At 32.0% G+C, this 18,505-nt stretch overlaps 3 protein-coding genes across 4 annotated transcripts; 1 reads left to right on the top strand and 2 right to left on the bottom strand.

The window, feature by feature from the left end:
• Nucleotides 1-1,184: 1,184 nt before the first annotated feature.
• LOC126674709 (uncharacterized) lies at nt 1,185-2,492 on the bottom strand. Its single transcript, XM_050369196.2, has 5 exons — nt 2,169-2,492; nt 1,995-2,082; nt 1,821-1,891; nt 1,629-1,685; nt 1,185-1,534 (listed from the first exon to the last, which is right to left on the bottom strand). Exons 1-5 carry the CDS (start codon nt 2,277-2,279, stop codon nt 1,379-1,381), a joined length of 483 nt encoding a protein of 160 aa, XP_050225153.1. The 5' UTR covers nt 2,280-2,492; the 3' UTR covers nt 1,185-1,378.
• Nucleotides 2,493-3,799: 1,307 nt separating this feature from the next.
• On the bottom strand, nt 3,800-7,871 carry LOC126674189 (calmodulin-binding protein 60 B). The gene is made up of 8 exons (XM_050368597.2): nt 7,099-7,871; nt 6,929-7,007; nt 6,149-6,201; nt 5,558-6,063; nt 5,305-5,465; nt 4,865-5,065; nt 4,589-4,760; nt 3,800-4,483 (listed from the first exon to the last, which is right to left on the bottom strand). Exons 1-8 carry the CDS (start codon nt 7,179-7,181, stop codon nt 4,023-4,025), a joined length of 1,716 nt encoding a protein of 571 aa, XP_050224554.1. The 5' UTR covers nt 7,182-7,871; the 3' UTR covers nt 3,800-4,022.
• A 6,040-nt stretch (nt 7,872-13,911) lies between these two features.
• On the top strand, nt 13,912-17,973 carry LOC126674190 (uncharacterized). 2 transcript variants are annotated; one of them, XM_050368600.2, is made up of 9 exons: nt 13,912-15,095; nt 15,493-15,666; nt 15,907-15,948; nt 16,033-16,113; nt 16,202-16,321; nt 16,879-16,960; nt 17,066-17,218; nt 17,356-17,458; nt 17,605-17,973. In XM_050368600.2, the coding sequence occupies exons 1-6, from the start codon at nt 14,010-14,012 to the stop codon at nt 16,933-16,935; spliced, it is 1,560 nt and encodes a 519-aa protein (XP_050224557.1). In that variant the 5' UTR covers nt 13,912-14,009; the 3' UTR covers nt 16,936-16,960; nt 17,066-17,218; nt 17,356-17,458; nt 17,605-17,973. The 2 variants fall into 2 exon arrangements, with proteins under 2 accessions (XP_050224557.1, XP_050224556.1); XM_050368599.2 differs by having other exon boundaries at nt 13,915-15,095; nt 16,871-16,960.
• The last annotated feature ends 532 nt before the right edge of the window (nt 17,974-18,505 follow it).

The raw sequence follows: 18,505 nt of genomic DNA, 5'->3' as shown, positions 1-18,505 counted from the left end.
TGTGCAATTTGAAGGAAGAACCAAATCACAATAATTCTCTAATCTTTAGAAATTTATGATGTGAAGCGAAAATAATAAGGATGCAAGTTGCAGGAACTAGAAGGTTCCACCACGTACTGACGTGACAAAGAACACTTGCACCTCGTACCGATCTATGTGAACCACCATTGTTATGTGCGTTATACAATGATTCCAACCCTACAGCTTTCTACTGGCCTTGCCCATACAAAGTTCAAACAATTTCCACCCATCCAATCATGATTGAAGAAAATAAAAAAAATTAATAAAATTAAATAGTAATTTATCCCATTAAATTTTTTTAATTATAAAAAAAAAACTTTTTTTAAATTACCCCATTAATCTAGTTAACAATAAATAATTAACATATAAATTAATTTATGGACAAATTAATTTTGAAATTGATAATAATATTCAATTAACCATGTTTTTATTATTTGTTTTCTAAATTTATAAGCTAATTGTTCTCTCAATTAACTGTTTGCCTCCTCAACTTTTATTCACCAAACATTAGCATGTTCAAGTTCTGCTCGCTTATTAAATGAAATTAAATAAAAGCTTAAACTTCATTTATATATACAAAACAGTATGAACCGAGCGCATGTCAAACTGAACACCAAAACGGTTAAAGCAAACAAAAGCATTGGCCCGACCCAATCCGACATAGTGATAATATTTTTAGTAATAGATAAGATATATTTTAGACATTTTCAAATAGGGAAAAATACGAAGAGAGTATATGACATTATCATTATGCCTGTAGACACGAGGAAAATTCATTTGGCATGCATAGCAAGTGTCAATTTTGTTCAAGCATTTCAGTCCATTTCGTAAGACAAGTCTAGTGGAAGACGTGCGAATCTCAAAGTCATAAATGACATTTGTTTTTGCATTAGGCAAATACTAACATTAAGGAACCCTTTGGATTAAAATTTTTTAAATTATGAATTTTAAAGTTTGAATTTGAGCATAAAATTTTAGATTTATAAGTAAATTTTTAAGTTGAATTTTCATTTCTCTAAAAATAATATTTACAACCTTTTTATTTAAGAAGCAAATTCTTTAAAGGAAATTCAGAAATGTAAATCATCTAAAATCTTCCAACTCAAAAGGAGTAACAAAAGTTATTCATAAATCAAACTAAAAGGTAAAAATAAATAATCAAGTAAAAAAGGAAAATCTTATACTAATATGCTAAAAATTACAAATAATTAATTAAAAGCCTAAAAAATCAGAAACACTTTAACCACATTAACTTATCATCTACACTATTGTCTAATATGGCACCCAAATGCCCACCAACCGCCCCTCTACTTAAGGCCTTGATATGTGACGGCAGTGATCCACTACATTGGCTGGCTCAACACCGAGAGTTACTGCGCTTTGCTGCATTACCTTTAGATGAGTTGACGCGTGCCCTCTTCCCATCCGTTCGATCTTCGCTGCGTTCAACTCCCACGCCATCTCCGCCGACCATTTCCACGAACATCCTTTGAAGATCTTCAAAGCTATCTCCCTAATCAATCATTACACAACAGACATTACTATTATGCCCTTCAACATGTCAAAAAACATGGGCAAGATAGGAAATCTAAAATTATATTGTATACCTCGTCTTTCACATTGTTCATCATAGAAATCATCTCTTGCATGAAATCACAAAAGTCCTGATGTGTAAAATTATAAAGTTCAGGGACCGATCAGACAACAAAAATAAATTTCCAATCAAATTTTTCCCAAGGCTAAAACGGCATCGTTTTGCCCTATGAGAATAACAAAAAAATTCGTATACTATTACTAACATCATCTTCTTCTTCAAGTGGATCGTAAAGCCCAGCATCATACATTGACCTCTTTGCCTGGTCAGATAAAACTGTATAAAGAAAAAATTAAGAACAAGAAAACAAAACGGACAGTTAACGGAAGTTAGCACGCGCCTCAAAATAACAAACGGAAAAAGCTGCGGCGTTAAATACCGGTATAAGCTTCCTGGATTTGCTGAAACCGTCGTTTGACTTCTCCGGCGACGGCGGGGTTACCGGTCCATTTGTCCGGATGCCATTTCTGTGTATACAGAAAAAAAAACTCACAATTAAAGAAACGGAATAAACGAGAGAATCGAAAATGACGTCGGAACGATGATTACTTACCATGGCGAGTTTACGATAGGCAGTACGGATATCAGAGAAGGAGGCGTTCCGACGAACACCGAGAACAGAGTAATAGCAAGATCCGCCGTTGGATCCTCCTTCTCGATCCATAATTTCTCAAATCAAAACCTAATTCTCGCAAATTGAAGCAAAATCGCCGGCGACGGACTCTGTATGTATAATATCTGTAAGATCCTCAGACTCAAACACGCACATAATAGCACCAAATTTATTGTTCGAGTGTGTGAATGTGTGGCAATCAGAGAGAAGAAAACAAAATATCTTGAAGAAATTTTTTTATGGGAGGCCGTGTATTTATGTAAATTGTGTTAATGGAAGGTTCGAGAGAATTGAATAGTTTGAAGAAGAAGAAGATATTTTGTTGGTTGTTATGATATTAGCCACTTGTTTTTGTGTTTAATTACCTGTTTTGCCATGAACTTGTGATTTTTTTGATTAGTAGTGGGATGAAAAGATTCTGTTTTAATGCCCTCGATGAAAAAGGATTAGAGTGAATTCCATTAGTTTTTACTTTTTGCTTTTATTGCTAGGATGACTTGCTTGTAAATCTTTAACGAAAAAAGAAAGTCATCTTTTTTTTCTGTATTAAAATAATTTTTTCACATTTTAGGTATCCAATTTTATTTTTTAAAACATTGAAGTGCATATTTTACCGTTTCACGTTTTTACATTGTGTAAATAAAGTTGTTTTTCAGAAAAAATAAAACTAAAAAACGTCGCTGTTTTTTCATAAAACGACGTAATAAAATAAAAGTTACACAATGCTAAAAATATGCAAAATAATGTTTTTTTTTTGGTGACGAGGGAACCTCCGGCGGAGCCCGAACACCTTGGTTAAACTTCGGGGAAGCTAGACCTCCCATTTAATACGGATCTCCCACTAAAAATTAAAAGGTTGAGATATGCAAAGCGACGTTTTAAGAAATAGAATTAAGTCGCTATAAACGTAAAACGTTAAGATTTAATATGTATATAACTCTTTTTTATTAAAATTTTAAATTATTAAATCATATAATTAAACTAATAGTTTTAGATTATTAAAAATATAAAAATATCAGATTATTTCTGCTAATCTAACATAGAATACCAATGAGCTATAGCTCAAATGCTATAAGCGCTAAGCAGCAAACTGCTAGGTCGTGGGTTCGATTCCTCCTACAAGCGCTCCCCTCTCCCCAAATAATAAAAAAAAAAAACATAGAATGAAAAATATATAACATTATTCTCAGATTATTTTACAAATTAAAAATTAAATTATTAAATTATACTAACATAATTCTTTTTAATATGTTGTCATTTTCGCTCTCCATTGAAAGCATGTCACAAGTGAACAGTTTCATATAATATTTGTTAATATTGGTTGCCACAATCGATGTTTTTTTTTATAAAATGCAAACAAATATTTACAACAAAATATCAAGATAAATATAAAATTTACAACAAATAAAATTTATTTTATCACTTTGACGAAATAAAAAATAATTTATTATAAAAAATAAAATCGCGTTTGATAAACGACTTAATAGCTTAAATTAAAAATATAAACACTTATTTTTATTGAATAACGTTTTTCTTTACTTCGCGTCTCATTTAATTTGTAGACAATGACAAGAAAAAAAAGGTTTGATTCATTAATATGTTGCAAAACTAACTTAAAACACAAAGTAGAATTTGATGCACTTTGTTACAAAAAAAGCAAAAAATAAAAGATTACAATGTAACAGCAAAAGCTAAAATCTAAATGACTAACTCTCATAGATGCTAATAGACATCTTTGTCTCCTAAAATCATGAGATGCTCGACTATATATTTTATCTAAACAGCTCTAATAATCTACATAACATAAGCTCGGCCAAATCTTTTGGCAGCAACGTTTCTCCGAACCAATCCCCATTTCAATATAGCAGCTCGTAGCTTACACCACCCTGCTTTTGTTTTTCGAATTCTCGACATATGCACACCGAATCTTGAATAAGAAGATAAGAAATCTACTCCTCCGTTATTATCGGAACTGAAAACGAACGTATTGCCTTGTCCCCAGCAGACCGATGAGCTTGTAGCAGGCCAGGCTGATGATACTTGAGCCTGCAAGGTTATGTCTTCAGCAAGTGATGCATCATTAGTTGTTGTTACTATAGGCCATTGTGAAGAACTTGCAGGCCAATTGTTCTCTGGTGTACTTGGTATAAGAAAGTCGCTCAATTTGAAACTGTCCCTCGGGTTTGATGGGAATAAATGTGTTTGATTAGTAACATTTTCCGCGGTGCTGAATTCGAATACCATTTCTGGTTGATCTGCACAGAAAAGCAATCATCAGATTAGTTTCATAAATGATGACAGGATCAATTAGGTCGAATTCCATCCATAAATGATGACAGGATCAATTAGCTTGTATATACCTTGATTTGCTACCGAGAATTCAAGCTGCTGCGGACCGAGGTTTTGGCTATGAAATGAATCAATTTCAGGACATATCAAGGGCCTTGAAAAGCCTGTAACGGTTCGGGCATCGATCAGGATGAATTCATTTAAGTTCTTGTAAGCTTGTTGCTTTAGATTTTCCACCACAGCCTGTCAAGAAAAAGTTGAATAATCAGATATCCTATGTGTAGATACATCTCTAATATTTAGAATTCTTGATGAATATATACATTATGATGATTTTAAGTGCTTACGTTTTGTGGAGGAGTTAATTTTTCGAGAGGCTCGAAAGCCTGACCATCATATGTTCCCATTAGTTTGTAAACAGAACTGAAAAGAAGCCCAACATTTTGTCCAGCTCCAAAGTAAGCATACAACTTTTCGTCAAGAACACAGGTATCTGCGTGCTCGATAATTGTATCCCATATCTTGTTTGAGATTGTCCCTCCAAGAATCTGAAAGAATGCTTATTATTAGCTATGTAGAGCGGAAACAGAAACAGAAACGCTGAAATGGGAATCAACGAAACAACAAATAGAGTTTTGGAGTTTCGGAATCATCACCGGAAATAGAAATGAAATACCGAAACATAGAACTCGAGAAGTTTTTGAGCAACACAACTTATTAGTATTCATGAATTCATTAATATAGGTGTTCATTTGAATGAGATGGAAAGAAAAAGAGCTTCTCTTACTCTGCGCAATTCGGAGGGATTGACCGCAAACGACTGCAGAAAGTCCCTTACAGTGAGTATTCCCGATTTGGATAGCTTCTTGTGTGATGTGCCGTCTTTTGCTATTCTTTCCAAACGCCAAACGTCATCATCCAAATGCGGAGGGTAATGCTTTTTATACACTGCAAATAAAAAAATTGCACTGTAAGCCATTTAGCTAAAGAGTCTGCGGAAAAGCTGACAAGCATAGCTGAGTGCGAAGTTCTGCACTTACACTCTCCGCGATGATCCATGACCTTGAAAGCTTCACTTCTTGCTTCTCTTACCATCGCTTGACCATTTCCGCCACAAGTTGTCGACACAGGTTTAGCTCCCAGCCGAAACTTTCGACTTCTCTGCCAACTGGAATTGTCGGTGAAAGCTATATCATTGACTAAAGCAACTCCACCTCGTAAAGTAACATTTAACTCTCCTGCCAGTAGCGGCCTTCTACCCTCTCTTTCGCGGATGAGATTGGAATTGAATTGATTCTCGGTCCAGTCCTCTCTATCATCCGAACCAAAATCACCATCAAGAACAAGAATCTCAATCTTCATACAAGACACAGGACCAGAAGTTACGAGGGTCTTGGTCTTTGCATCCAGAAGTTCAATTCTGATGGGATTACCATCTTCAGTTTCTACCCTGCTACCAGTAAAAATGGTACCGGGCGGTCTGTTGACAAAGCACAACAGGAAACCCCGTCCCCCTCCTGATGTCTCATTCTGATTGAATGAAGGTCTACAATGAAGATACAAGAACATCAGCGTCGAATATTCTTGCATATGAAATTCTATTGAATTGCATAATTGTAACAATAACTAACCTGAATGATGGATGAAGAACGCGAAGAACAGTTCGTTCAACCTCATCTCGCACCTAATGAACAAAATTAGCAGAATTTTAATTACATGTTGAAACTGCAAGTAAATGTGATTGAAATCAAGAAATCAGGCCATGAAACTTAATTTACAATTCTGACTTGCTCAAAGAACAAAATTCAAGATAAACCAATTTCTGAACTAACGGTCTCACACCTAACCTAATGAACAAAATTAGCAGAACAACTTTCATTACATGTTGAAAAATGCAAATAAATGTGATTGAAATCAAGAATTCAAGCCATTAAAACAAAAATTACACTTCTGACTTGCTCTAAGAACCAAAATTCAAGACAATCCCATCTCTGAACTAACAGTCTCACACTTAATGAACAAAATTAGTAGAAGAATTTCCATTATATGTTAAAAAATCCAAGCAAATAGATTGAAATCAAGAATTCAAGCCATTCAAACTAAATTACATTTCTAACTAATTCAAACAACAAAAATTCAAGATAATCTCACTTCTGAACCAACAGTTAAAGAGAAAGCAAACATGGGTATGAGCTAATATCTAGGTACCACGGACACGGGACACTTGGACACTGACACGGCGAAACAATACTATTTTAAGGTTTTCTATCTTAAAAGTGGAGTTTCGTGTACGAAACGCCAAGTTCCCAACACGTTTTCGCAATGAAAAACATTGATTGAATGAAGTGCCCGTGCTAACTACGCTAGAAGATCAAAATGCATATAAAATAAGACTATTCACATGATCATACCACTCCTCGAATGAACGGTTCGAGCGACTCCACCATATCCTGAACAGAGAACAGTCCAAGCAAATCTCTAATATTTGCACTGCAAAAAAACAAAACAAAAAACACATCAATAACAGCTAAAAAACAGAACCATAACATCATAAACAATCTAAAAAAGCTAAACAATTTACTTTTTAAACCGCTTAGGATCATGAGTTGAACTGTCCTCACTACCACTCTCAGCATCCCCATTAAAACACCTCTTTGGCGCCATTATTAAACACTACTAATAATTCAGACAAATAAAATCCTTGTAATAGAATCAAATTTTAAAATTATGATATAAAGTACAATTCTAACCAACACAAAACAACCTAAAATGTCTTTAAATAAGAAATTTTAAGATTGACTTTAAGAAACAAAGAGAAGCTACATCGAAGTTTCAGCTCAACTCTAATTAAACTCTAACAATTCACGCGCTATAAAAACAAGACATCACAATTAAAGTCAAGAATTATATTCCAAAAAAGGTTTAAACTTTTTCTGAGAAACTGTTAAAAAAGAATCAAATTTATATATTTGTGTACTCCAAAGTATCAAGAACATAGTACTTAACTACTTAAAAAACCGACATTTAACTAATTCGACAAAACAAGATTAATGCATAAAAAAAGACTTTTTGAAAATCTTGAAATTCTACATAACGAACTAACCGCGTAATTTTTGAAGGACACATCAGCTTCTTAAATCATATGATAGAGACAAAATTAGACCCAATAAAAATGAAATTAAACACAAATTAACACGATGACTGACGCGTATAATTGGAGACAAATTGAATTTCTGGGTTACCGCGTTTTGGGTGATTAAAGTGACGGGATTTTGAAATGGACTGGTATACTAAATATTTATATAAATTCAGTGGATGAATATAAAAATTTGAATTTGAATTGAATCTTGAATTGAATTCAACTTGAATTCAAAATATTGTTGTTTCTTGCGTTTTTCAATTTGGTTTATAAAATTTGTTTTAGTTCATTGTGAATGTGAATAATGCAGTGGTTCATGCATGGGAACTGTGTCTGTGTGGTGTTGCAGCTATGGCTAGCTTAGCTAGTGTTTGATTAGCATAGTAGCAAGCAAGTTATGTTATAAACCAGTGAGGACGAACACTTTGTTCAATCGACATAATCTGTTTCGGAAGCGTTTTAAAATACGAAATTTCATTTTATATATTGAAAAATCTTAAAATAACATTGTTTCATTGTGTTCGTGTTTAAAGTGTCTCGTGACCCGTGTCGGTGTCTGTGTTGCGTAGATTATAAATGAGTCAATTCATTTATAATACAATTTAGATATGTTGTATTCGAGTTGACACGCTAGCTCATTTAATTGGTTGATGATACGATATTTAGATCGTGTCTGTCATTGTCTTATCGTGTCTATCTAATTAAATATGTTATGAACGCAATATAAAATTTATCATGTTGGTGTTTAAATAAATAAGTTATTTTTTAATTTTTATTGTTATTAATGGAAATTTTAGTCTTCGAAATAAATAAAATAAATGTGTCATATTGGTGATGATCTATTATGACTCGTCCAAATGAATATATAAACGTGTTTTATAACTCATAATCAGCCCACCAAGCTGATTATAAAAATTAACATGCATTATAATCTGTTTTATTTTTGTATCGTGCCATTATTAAATAGATTGTGTTCGTATTATCTCTAATTGTGTCAATATAGTGAGTCGTCACTAGGGGTGGGCAAAAAAACCGGTCAAACCGATTAACCGAACCGAAACCGGAAAACCGAACCGGAAAATGTGGTTAACCGGTCCAACGGTTTAGGTTTAGGTTTTGATTTTTAGTTTTCATGGTTAATGGTTTAGGTTTAGGTTTTGAATTTCTAAAAACCGTGGTTAACCGGTTAACCGGTTTATATATATATATATATATATATATTCATATATTTTTAATAATTAATAAGATATATTTTATGATCTATAAAATAATATTGATTTTATAATATACACAATAAAATCTAAATATAAAAATATATTGACATATATTTTATTTAGGAATATTTATATATTTTAGGAGATTTTATATATGAAAATATTGTAAAAGAAATTTGTTTTCCTTATTAAAATATTTACTTAACAAAAATAGGAATATTTAAGTCTATAAATAGTAGAAAGTGGACGTGAACAACACTACAAACAATTTAAAAAATACAAACCTAGCTTTAATATTACTCATAAATTATTTGTAAATAATAATAGTTTTAAATATTTGCATTGATTTAACTATTTATAAGATAGTTTAGATTTATATTTTTTAATATAATTTGAATTTCTATAGTTTTTTTTTGTTTGCTAAAAAATCAAATAGAATTAAAAATATATCTCTTTTTGTCTTTAATTTTTCTAATGGTTATATGGTTAAAAACCGCAAAACCGAAAAACCGAACCGTTTTTTATGGTTAACCAATTTACCGGTTAACCGTTTAAAATTTTAGGTTTAGGTTTTTAATTTTAAAAACCGTATTACAATGGACCGGTTTACAAATTACCCTCATGGACCGGTTAACCGGTCCATGCCCACCCCTAGTCGTCACAACACAAATACAATCTTCCAAAACATATTCTTCGGATAACTAACTAGCACAAATATAATTTAGAGTTCAAAGTTGTTTCGGTTTTCAAATTTACAATTCATATTTATATTTAATTTTAAAATACTAAAGTTAGAACAAATTGAGAGATATAATTTGATTTTTTTTATCTTTTTATTATAATTTAAGAAAATAGAAAACTATTTTTACTCCATTAGTGTATTTATATTAGGTTTAATCATCAAAAAATGTCAAACCTATACGTTTTGTGTCAATTATAGCCAAACCTTTAAAAATCACCAGATTTAGCCAAACCTTATATGTTCTGTTTCCTTTTTAGCCATTTTTGAATCGAACCGGTTTTGTTGACACCGTGTCGTCCACGTCACCGCCAACTAAGCAATTGGCTGACATGGCAGCTGAAATATTTAAATAAGGTTTGGCTATAACTGACACAAAATGTATAGGTTTGATATTTTTTGGTGAATAAAACTAATTTTAAAAATAATATTTTTATTTAACGCTAATTAACATTAATTTATTTTTTTATTAAATTTAAATAATTCTAATAAATTTTTTTAACATATTTGATGGATATATAATTAATTTAAATTCTATTAAAAACAAAAAATATCATATTCATCTTAATTTTTTTTAAATTCCAGTTGTTGGTTCTTTGACACTGCCACCGTTTGAAATCCAATTGTTCGTCTTCCGACGAATAATTTGAGAGTAATATACACAACAAACATACGATAATGTTCATAATTCAACTATACACACATAAACATAAAAATAATTACTGAATAGACTGCTTATTTAAAGGATGAGTGTAATTATTTTCTCATTTTTTTTCTTTAAAAGTGAAGCTCATTGTGCTGTAATCAATATATATCATGATGTTTATAAGTATAAACGCATATGTCATTTTACTTAGCATAGCCAACAACTTACATTAATTTACACATAACTATTTTATTTATTATCTAAACCCAATCATAACAAGATCTCAACAACATTAAAAATAATAAATCAAGTTCAAAATCATCATGAACAGTAAACCATTTCACCAAATTTAATTCAACATTAATTGCTAAGTAATACATTGATTAATTGTTTTAATTACATATTCATTAAAATATATTATAATATAAATTTATTAGATTTGATTAGATTTAATAAACAATTAAAATTAATTTTAATTAGTATTCAATAGGAAATATTAATTATTTTTAAATATATATAATTTTCATAAATGATATAATTAATTTACTAATTATTAAATTTAAAAATTGGCTTGAATTTAAAATTCGGTTTATTCACCCAAAAAATACCAAACCTATTTTTTGTGTCAGTTATAGCCAAACCTTATTTAAATATTTCAGCTGACATGCCAGCCAATTACTTAGTTGGCGATGACGTGAACGACACGGTGTCAGAAAAACCGGTTCGATTCAAAAATGGCTAAAAAAGAAACAGAACATATAAGGTTTGGCTAAATCTGGTGATTTTTAAAGGTTTGGCTATGATTGACACAAAACGTATATGTTTGACATTTTTTGGTGATTAAGCCTTTATATTATACTAGGTGGTACATACACATATCAACGTTCTCCGGATAATTGTACTACATATCAACGTTTTCCGGATAAGGAAACTATCCTCCGCTATCTCTAAAAATATTAGCTCTCCCTTCTCTCTTAAAAAACATAAATTACATTTTTTTAGTTTGAGGAGGTAGTTTTGGCCTTTGGCCGAAAAACTACCTCCTCCACTTTTTCTTTCTCTCTTCTTAATAAAAGCTAATTGGTTTGCTTGTACAATAAAATTTTATTTTTGAAGATCTCTCATTTTTTACAGATTTAAAGGAACTATTCTTAAAGAAGGTGATTTTTTTTGGATGAGAAAACCATGATTTTATTTTACCTAATGAGTTCTTTCAAAAAATTTAAGTTGGAGATTTTATTTCTTCTTAAATCGGCTGAAAGGATCTTTAACCCGATCAAATTGTTGATTTTTGATCAGATCTAAGATCCTCAACTCAAAAGAAAGAAAAAAAATATAGTCTTTGTAGTTGGTTTTTTTAAAAATCTGAAAAAATTTTATTTTTTAGAGGAAGTGGTTTTTTAGAGGGGTTGAAACCATCTTCAAGTTTTAACTAGGAATTTCTTCAAAACTTTAAAATTGAGATTTTTAATTTAAATTATGTGTTGGTGTTTATTTAATATGTTATTAGATCTATCTTGTTTGATTCATCTTAAAGTTGCGGATTGAGTTTTTAGGTACAAGCGGTTTCACGGAATAATCAAATGGGTCTAAAAAATTAAGACCCCGCGTTTCGGATAAAGCGATGTGTTTAAGTTTTGCGGAATTTGGCCTTAGTTTATTCCCTTTCGATTAATCTATTGCTTATTCTTTATAACTTCAAATGTATTTTGTTGATAGATTAAAGTTTTGAAAGTTCATATAGTTGGGTCGTTTATGACTTTCATATTGTACTTTAATTTTTTATAATGAATCTATCTTTGAAAAAAAAATCAATATTTTCCGTTTCAAAAACATATTAGAAATTTAGTGTTTCGAGCATGAAATTTCACTTTTTATATATAAAGCCTTAAAATAATAGTGTTTCTTTGTGTCTATATACTAGTGTCTCATTTTTCCGTGTATTTTTCCGTGTACGTGTCCGTGTCACCTGTTACTGCATAGACATAATATGCTATGGTACAATGTTCACGCGTTTGTTCATTAGCTCCATATCTATTTCATACATTCAATAAAATTATAAATACACATAATTTGAACCATTTAAAATGTTTTTTTTTTTTTAAGAATTGAACCATTAAAAGTGTTGAAATGTAAGCCAAATGTATAGTTCCACTAAGCTTAGTATGTCATTGTCAATGTCTGATACGTGTAATGTAAAATTGTTAAACAAAAAATAACTTAAGTAAAATTTCAGCAAAACTAATTTTTTTTATGCATGCACCGCAAAAATTGCTGCTACGGTGGTTTCAGTTAGTCAAGTCATATGTTTAGTTTGATAAAATAAAAGTCACATGTTCAGTTTAGTCATCTTGTCGGAGAGATGAACCGTAGAAACAAATTCTGTACAATTTCCGGCCACCTTCCACTCTATTTCCCGGTTCCTGTGGTGTGAATTTTCCGGGAAATATATTTGATCAAGCAAATTCTTAGAACAACTCATTAATTTTTTTTATTAGTATAGCCTATAGAGTAGGTTTTTATAATCTTAATTTATATAGTTCTTTTCAATGCTTGTTGATTTCAGCAAAGTCTTGTAGGGAATGACAATTTTTAATTGAATTAATGAAATTTTTGGAATTAATTATGTGAGCTTAGCTAAGCAATTTTTGCTCACTTGGACTAATGGGTATGCAAATTAAAATACTTTGGATCATTATTATTAAAAATATTTAGAAGGCGAAAAATATAAAAAAAAGTAGGCTTAAACATTCGATTTTGGGAAATATCATTTAGGGTTAATTCCATATAAAATCACCACCTTTACACATTTTTCATTTTAATCACGTTCTTTAAAAAGTGTCAAATAAAATCACCACCTTTCATTTTTTTGCAAATCTATTATCGATGAGTAAAATTTGATGTCTTTTTCCTCACAAATAAATGTTTTAATCTGAATAATGCCCTATTAACACACAAAATACATTCTTATTACTATTCTCTTGTTGATTCCGGTTGTCGAGCTAACAAACATACACCGGATTTTCACATTAGTGATAGATTTGTAAAAAAATGAAAGGTTGTGATTTTATTTGACACTTTTTAAAGGACGTGATTAAAATGAAAAAACATGTAAAAGTGGTGATTTTATATGGAATTAACCCTATCATTTATAATAATATCTTTCATGCTTTTTTTTATTTTAAGTTACAATTATAAGTTTTGTTGTTCGGATTTAGATTTTTATAAAAATTCCACCTCTTTTGGCTTTTGTAATGCAATTTTTTGTCTTCGAAATCTGGAATACACTTATTATTCATAAATAAAATTCATAATTATTACAAGAATTAATAATTAACACATAGTATTGTCTGCAAAGTTAAAGCTTAATACTCGGTTACAACTTACTTATCAAAGGAATGTAAATAAAATGGTTGAAATTTTACCATCAAATAACAAACAATAGTCCTTATAAATTTTAATTGGGTGGCCTATTCGGTGGCTAAAAAAGTCCTTATGGATGACTGCTTTGCAGGTCTCATCATTTATTTATGAAATGTCTTACTCATTAGAGTTGAGGAGTCATTTTCTAATTGTATATATCATTCTTCAATTAATGAAGTTTAATCTTTGACAAAAAAAAAAACAACAAGTGTCAAATTACACATTAAGACAAACATTATAAGCCCTTTAGTAATAAACCAAAACTAAATAAACCGTTTAATTCCTCCTCATCACCAACTTCAGAATTCTGATCATCACGGTTTCAACAACCATGGCTGTATCACCAAGTAATCTCTTCGCATCAATAGACATGGGTACAAACTCATTCAAAATGTTAATAATCCAAGCCGACCCATCATCCGGAAAATTCCTCGCAGTCGATCGCCACAAAAACCCAGTCTGCCTCGGCCGTGATTTTTCCATTTCCAATTCAATCTCGCCGGAATCCCATTGCCGAGCTCTCAATTGCCTCAAGGACTTCAGCCAGATTCTAAAATCCAACAAAATCTCACCGAGTCAAACTCGCTGTGTCGCCACTGCAGCAATGCGCGAGGCGAGCAACTCGGTTGAGCTACTCAGTGCAATTAATGAAAGCACTGGATTAGAAGTGTCTGTTTTGTCCGGTGAAGAGGAGGCACGGTTTATTTATCAGGGTATGCTTCAATTTTTAAACTTGTTTAATAAAAGAGTGTTGGTGATTGATATTGGTGGTGGGTCTACTGAGTTTGTTATAGGGGAAAAAGGGGCGGTTATTTTTGGTGTTTCTTTGAAATTAGGGCATGTGGGTTTGACTCAGAAGCTTTGTAATAATGGTAATAAGGTATCAGATGTAAGAGATTTTGTTAAGTTAGTTATTAAGGAATCCGGGTTAGTTGAGAAAGTTAAGAAAATTGGGTTTGAAGTTGTTGTGGGGACTTCAGGGACTGTTAGAGCTGTCGAAAAGGCGGTTTTTTACGGTTATGGGCGAGATTTGGGTTGTGATTATGAGGATTTGTTTAGTAATTGTAAGAGGGATTGGAAGTTCAGTGATGGAGAATTGAAGAGCGTTGTTGAAAGTTTGTGTATGGAAGGAGAGAGTGAGAAGAGTAGGAGAGACGGGTTTTTTAAGAGGAGATCGGAGTTTATTGTTGCTGGTGCGGTTTTACTGGACGAGATATTTGGTATGCTTGGAGTTGAGGAGATGGAGGTTTCTGGTTATGCATTGGCGGAGGGTGTTATTGCTGAAACTTTGGGTAGGGTTTTTCAGGGTTATGATTTGAATGCTAATGCGAGGTGGCTTTCTGTTGTAAGGCTTGCTACGAGGTTTAGTGATAAGAAGAGAATGAAAGCTGCCACACAATGTGCACGCATTGCCAATGTAATATCAAGTTCCTAGCTTGGTTTATTTAAATTTAGTTATAGTTTTTTCTGTATTTGTTTCATTCCTTGATTATGCGCTTTCTTAAATGTACATGATTGTAGCTTAAATTGGAAGAAGAAGGCATAGTTTATGGATTTTATTGTAGTATTATTTTAGATACTAAGTTATTTGATGAAAAGGGCATTTTTTTTTGCTTAAGAACAGCATGCAAGTCGCTTTCATTTCATTTTCCTAGATTAAAGATATGCACATGGATTACTTAGTATCAGGCATTGGTGTTATGTTATTGTTACCGCCGATAACAAGTTGATTTTACCTATTGAGCAACAGCAACTATGTCTTATAAGTCTTTTAGAAAAATCAGAGGACTGTGATAACTTGGTGATTGCTGCAGGTGATGTTTGAGGGCTTGAGAAAATGGCTATTGATTGCTGACGATCAAGTTAAATTTAGCCTCTGCTTGGATGAAAAGAGTCTTGAATGTCTTGAAGCTGCCTGTTTGCTTCACAACATAGGGCTCTCTGTTGGTAAAAAGGGTTACCATAAGCAGACTTATCGAATTATTTTGGTACGTAGATTAATCTTCTTAAGTTTCAGCCCTGATCACGAAGTCGATCAATGTTCTCAAATCTCAATTGTGCATCTAAATACGTTGTCTAGTATAAGTAGTAGGATATAGTTTGATTTTTCAAGAGGTGTAATGCTCTATGCATGGAGAAGTTAAGGAAGTTCTGCAATTTTTAATTGATGGTTCCTATTTCTTTGTTATTTGATCTGCACCGTTAATAAACTTCATAGCATTGTGCAGAATGGCAATTGTCTTCAAGGTCTTAGTGCTGAAGAGGTCAAGGTATACTATGAACATACTAATCACACTCTCTGTAATCTATATTCATATGCTCTCTGCGGTAATAAACTTTTGGTAATTTTGCAGTTAATAGCTCTACTCACAAGGCATCACAGGAAGAAATTCCCAGAGTCTGAACATTCCAATATGGATGATATATCTGAAGAGGTCCTTATACGCTATGTTTTAACAAACACCTTTCATTTGTTTCATGCTGAGAAGACAAATGCTCACTTTAATCTTCTTCTCTTCTCAGATAAAGAAGAGATTTAGGATTCTATGTGTCATTTTGCGCATATCCGTCATTTTACCGAAGAATGACTCTTTAAACTTCCAAGATATGGAATTTTCACATTCTCATGAAGGATTCAAACTGGTACGCATTGTTACAGTATCCTGTAAAGATGCTCGTGTGCTGACATGTACAGTGTTTATTTGAAATTTCATATTGGGTAGTTTCTTCCATTTCATTGTTGTCCTAGTTAATTTTCTTGTTCTAAATGCAAATTTATTGTTTCTCAACATGTGCACATTGAGTTAATTCACTCGATATAACCAAGATATATTGATTGATATGAGTTCTGCATGATGTTTTTGAAGGTATTAGACATGTGGACAGTTTGTTGCTATCTTAAAGTCCATCTTCATTTACTTTTGTTATTTTACTCCAGTTTGGCTTGAGAGTGTAGATGAGAGTAAGAGTAAGAGTAAGAATGCAAAAACTACAATTATGAAAAAAATTACTGTATGTAATGAAATATATAAATTACCATGGCGGCATGATGGATGATAACACTCTCATATGCTCTATTCTCTACTTCTGCTTTTGTGGTTGTTACTGGTTGTCTAGCATTGAGCCGTCGGTTTTCATGTGCTGGCTTGCGTTATAATTTTGATATTCTGCTGACGTAAACGTTTCTGGTAGGTAATCAGGGAAGCCACGGACCCAATTGCCTTTTCAGTCGGAGAGGAGATCGAGAAATCTCTTAAAAAAGAGTTATCATTGTTTAAAACTGTAATCTTCATTACAAAATGATTTGTTCTTGAGCAGTTGAGCATGTCACAGTCATCAACATTGTAAAACATTCATCCCCTTTTCATTTGTTTTTGTTTATTTCAGGTTTTCCAACAGCAATTGTTGGTTGAGGTTCTACCTTGCACTTCAGAATCATCAAATATATGAAAATACTCGACACCTATCACCGTCGTCACTGTAATAATTCAGTTGATACATGCTGAATTGCTGATTATATTTGGAATGGGCCATTACCTAGTAAGTCTGCATTGTTTATTTGTCATGGTGGTCATGATTATTCTAAATAGAATATGGTGGAAGGATCATAGTTTACTTTTAAATAAATGTTGTTAAACATAATTATATGTTCGTCTTTCGTCTCTCTTTTGTTGCAGTGTAAATTTATTGCTGAAAATATCATCTCCTTAGGAGCTTTAGTTGAGCAGTGTCAGAGAGATGGGGACTGTGAGATGCGAAATTATGTCATGTATTTTGCAGGTATGACGTAACTACTTATGGGAAAATAACTAATTATAAGTCGTTACGAATTTTTTTTACTATTGCCTATTAATTGTTGTAGTGTTGGTTTTTTTTTTTACTATTTGCCTATTAATTGTTGTAGTCGTTGGTTTTTGTCGGAACAGGAGGGCAGTAGTTGCTTATATTGTGTGATGCAATAGGCCTTCATTTCCGTTATTGGCTGCGTCTTCCATTATCATTCACAACTCTCGCAGTAACAGCAGAAAAAGTCGACACGTCAAGGCTACAACCATCGGCGATGGCTACTTCAGTCATCAAGAATCTTCGATGATTGGCAGTTGAAAACACGGCAGATTATGACACAGTTAAAATATTAGTTTTGCAGAGGCAGGTGCAGAGGCTAACAGCTGATGCACAACAACAACAAAAGCATATTTAATTGATTAATTTATGTAATAATGATAAGTATTTAGGATAAGTTCTTTACGTGTATCTGATGTGTTATGAAAGCTATAGCATGGTCCTCCTTCTAATCCTAAGCTTAATTTTAAATTTAATTGTCAATTCAAATTTAATTAATCCTAAACTGACAGAAAAGGCTATCTTTTATTGATATCAAGAAATTAACTGTCAACTTAATGAAAGAATAAATTATATTAATGCTCATAGTAATTGTTAAATCAGTAGTACTGATTATAATCCCTTGTTTGGAAAAGTAGAGAAGATTGATAACAGAAAACATTCATTTATTTATGATTTACAAAATAATCCATTGGATTTTGAAAGATCAAAAGGGTCAACATGATTCCCAAATTTACAGTTCAGGATCAAATAATTTACTTATCCTGTTTAATTAATGAGATTAATATGTTCTATGTTTAGGACACTATAAAATTAGATAATCTTGGTTTTTAAATTTGTACCATTTGTAATATTTTATTTTTGATAATTCTAAAATAGAGAATATTACTCTTAACTAATTAAGCTATCTTGAGTGTGAGCTAATCGACTCTAGACCTGTTCATGGATCGGGCTCGGACCGGGTTTAACAAACTTTATTAATTT

The sequence above is a fragment of the Mercurialis annua genome, linkage group LG3 (assembly GCF_937616625.2).
Source record: "Mercurialis annua linkage group LG3, ddMerAnnu1.2, whole genome shotgun sequence".
NCBI classification, from domain to species: Eukaryota; Viridiplantae; Streptophyta; class Magnoliopsida; order Malpighiales; family Euphorbiaceae; genus Mercurialis; species Mercurialis annua.
The sequence above is the reverse complement of the archived record's forward strand: the minus strand, read 5'-3'. Positions and strand labels throughout refer to the sequence as shown.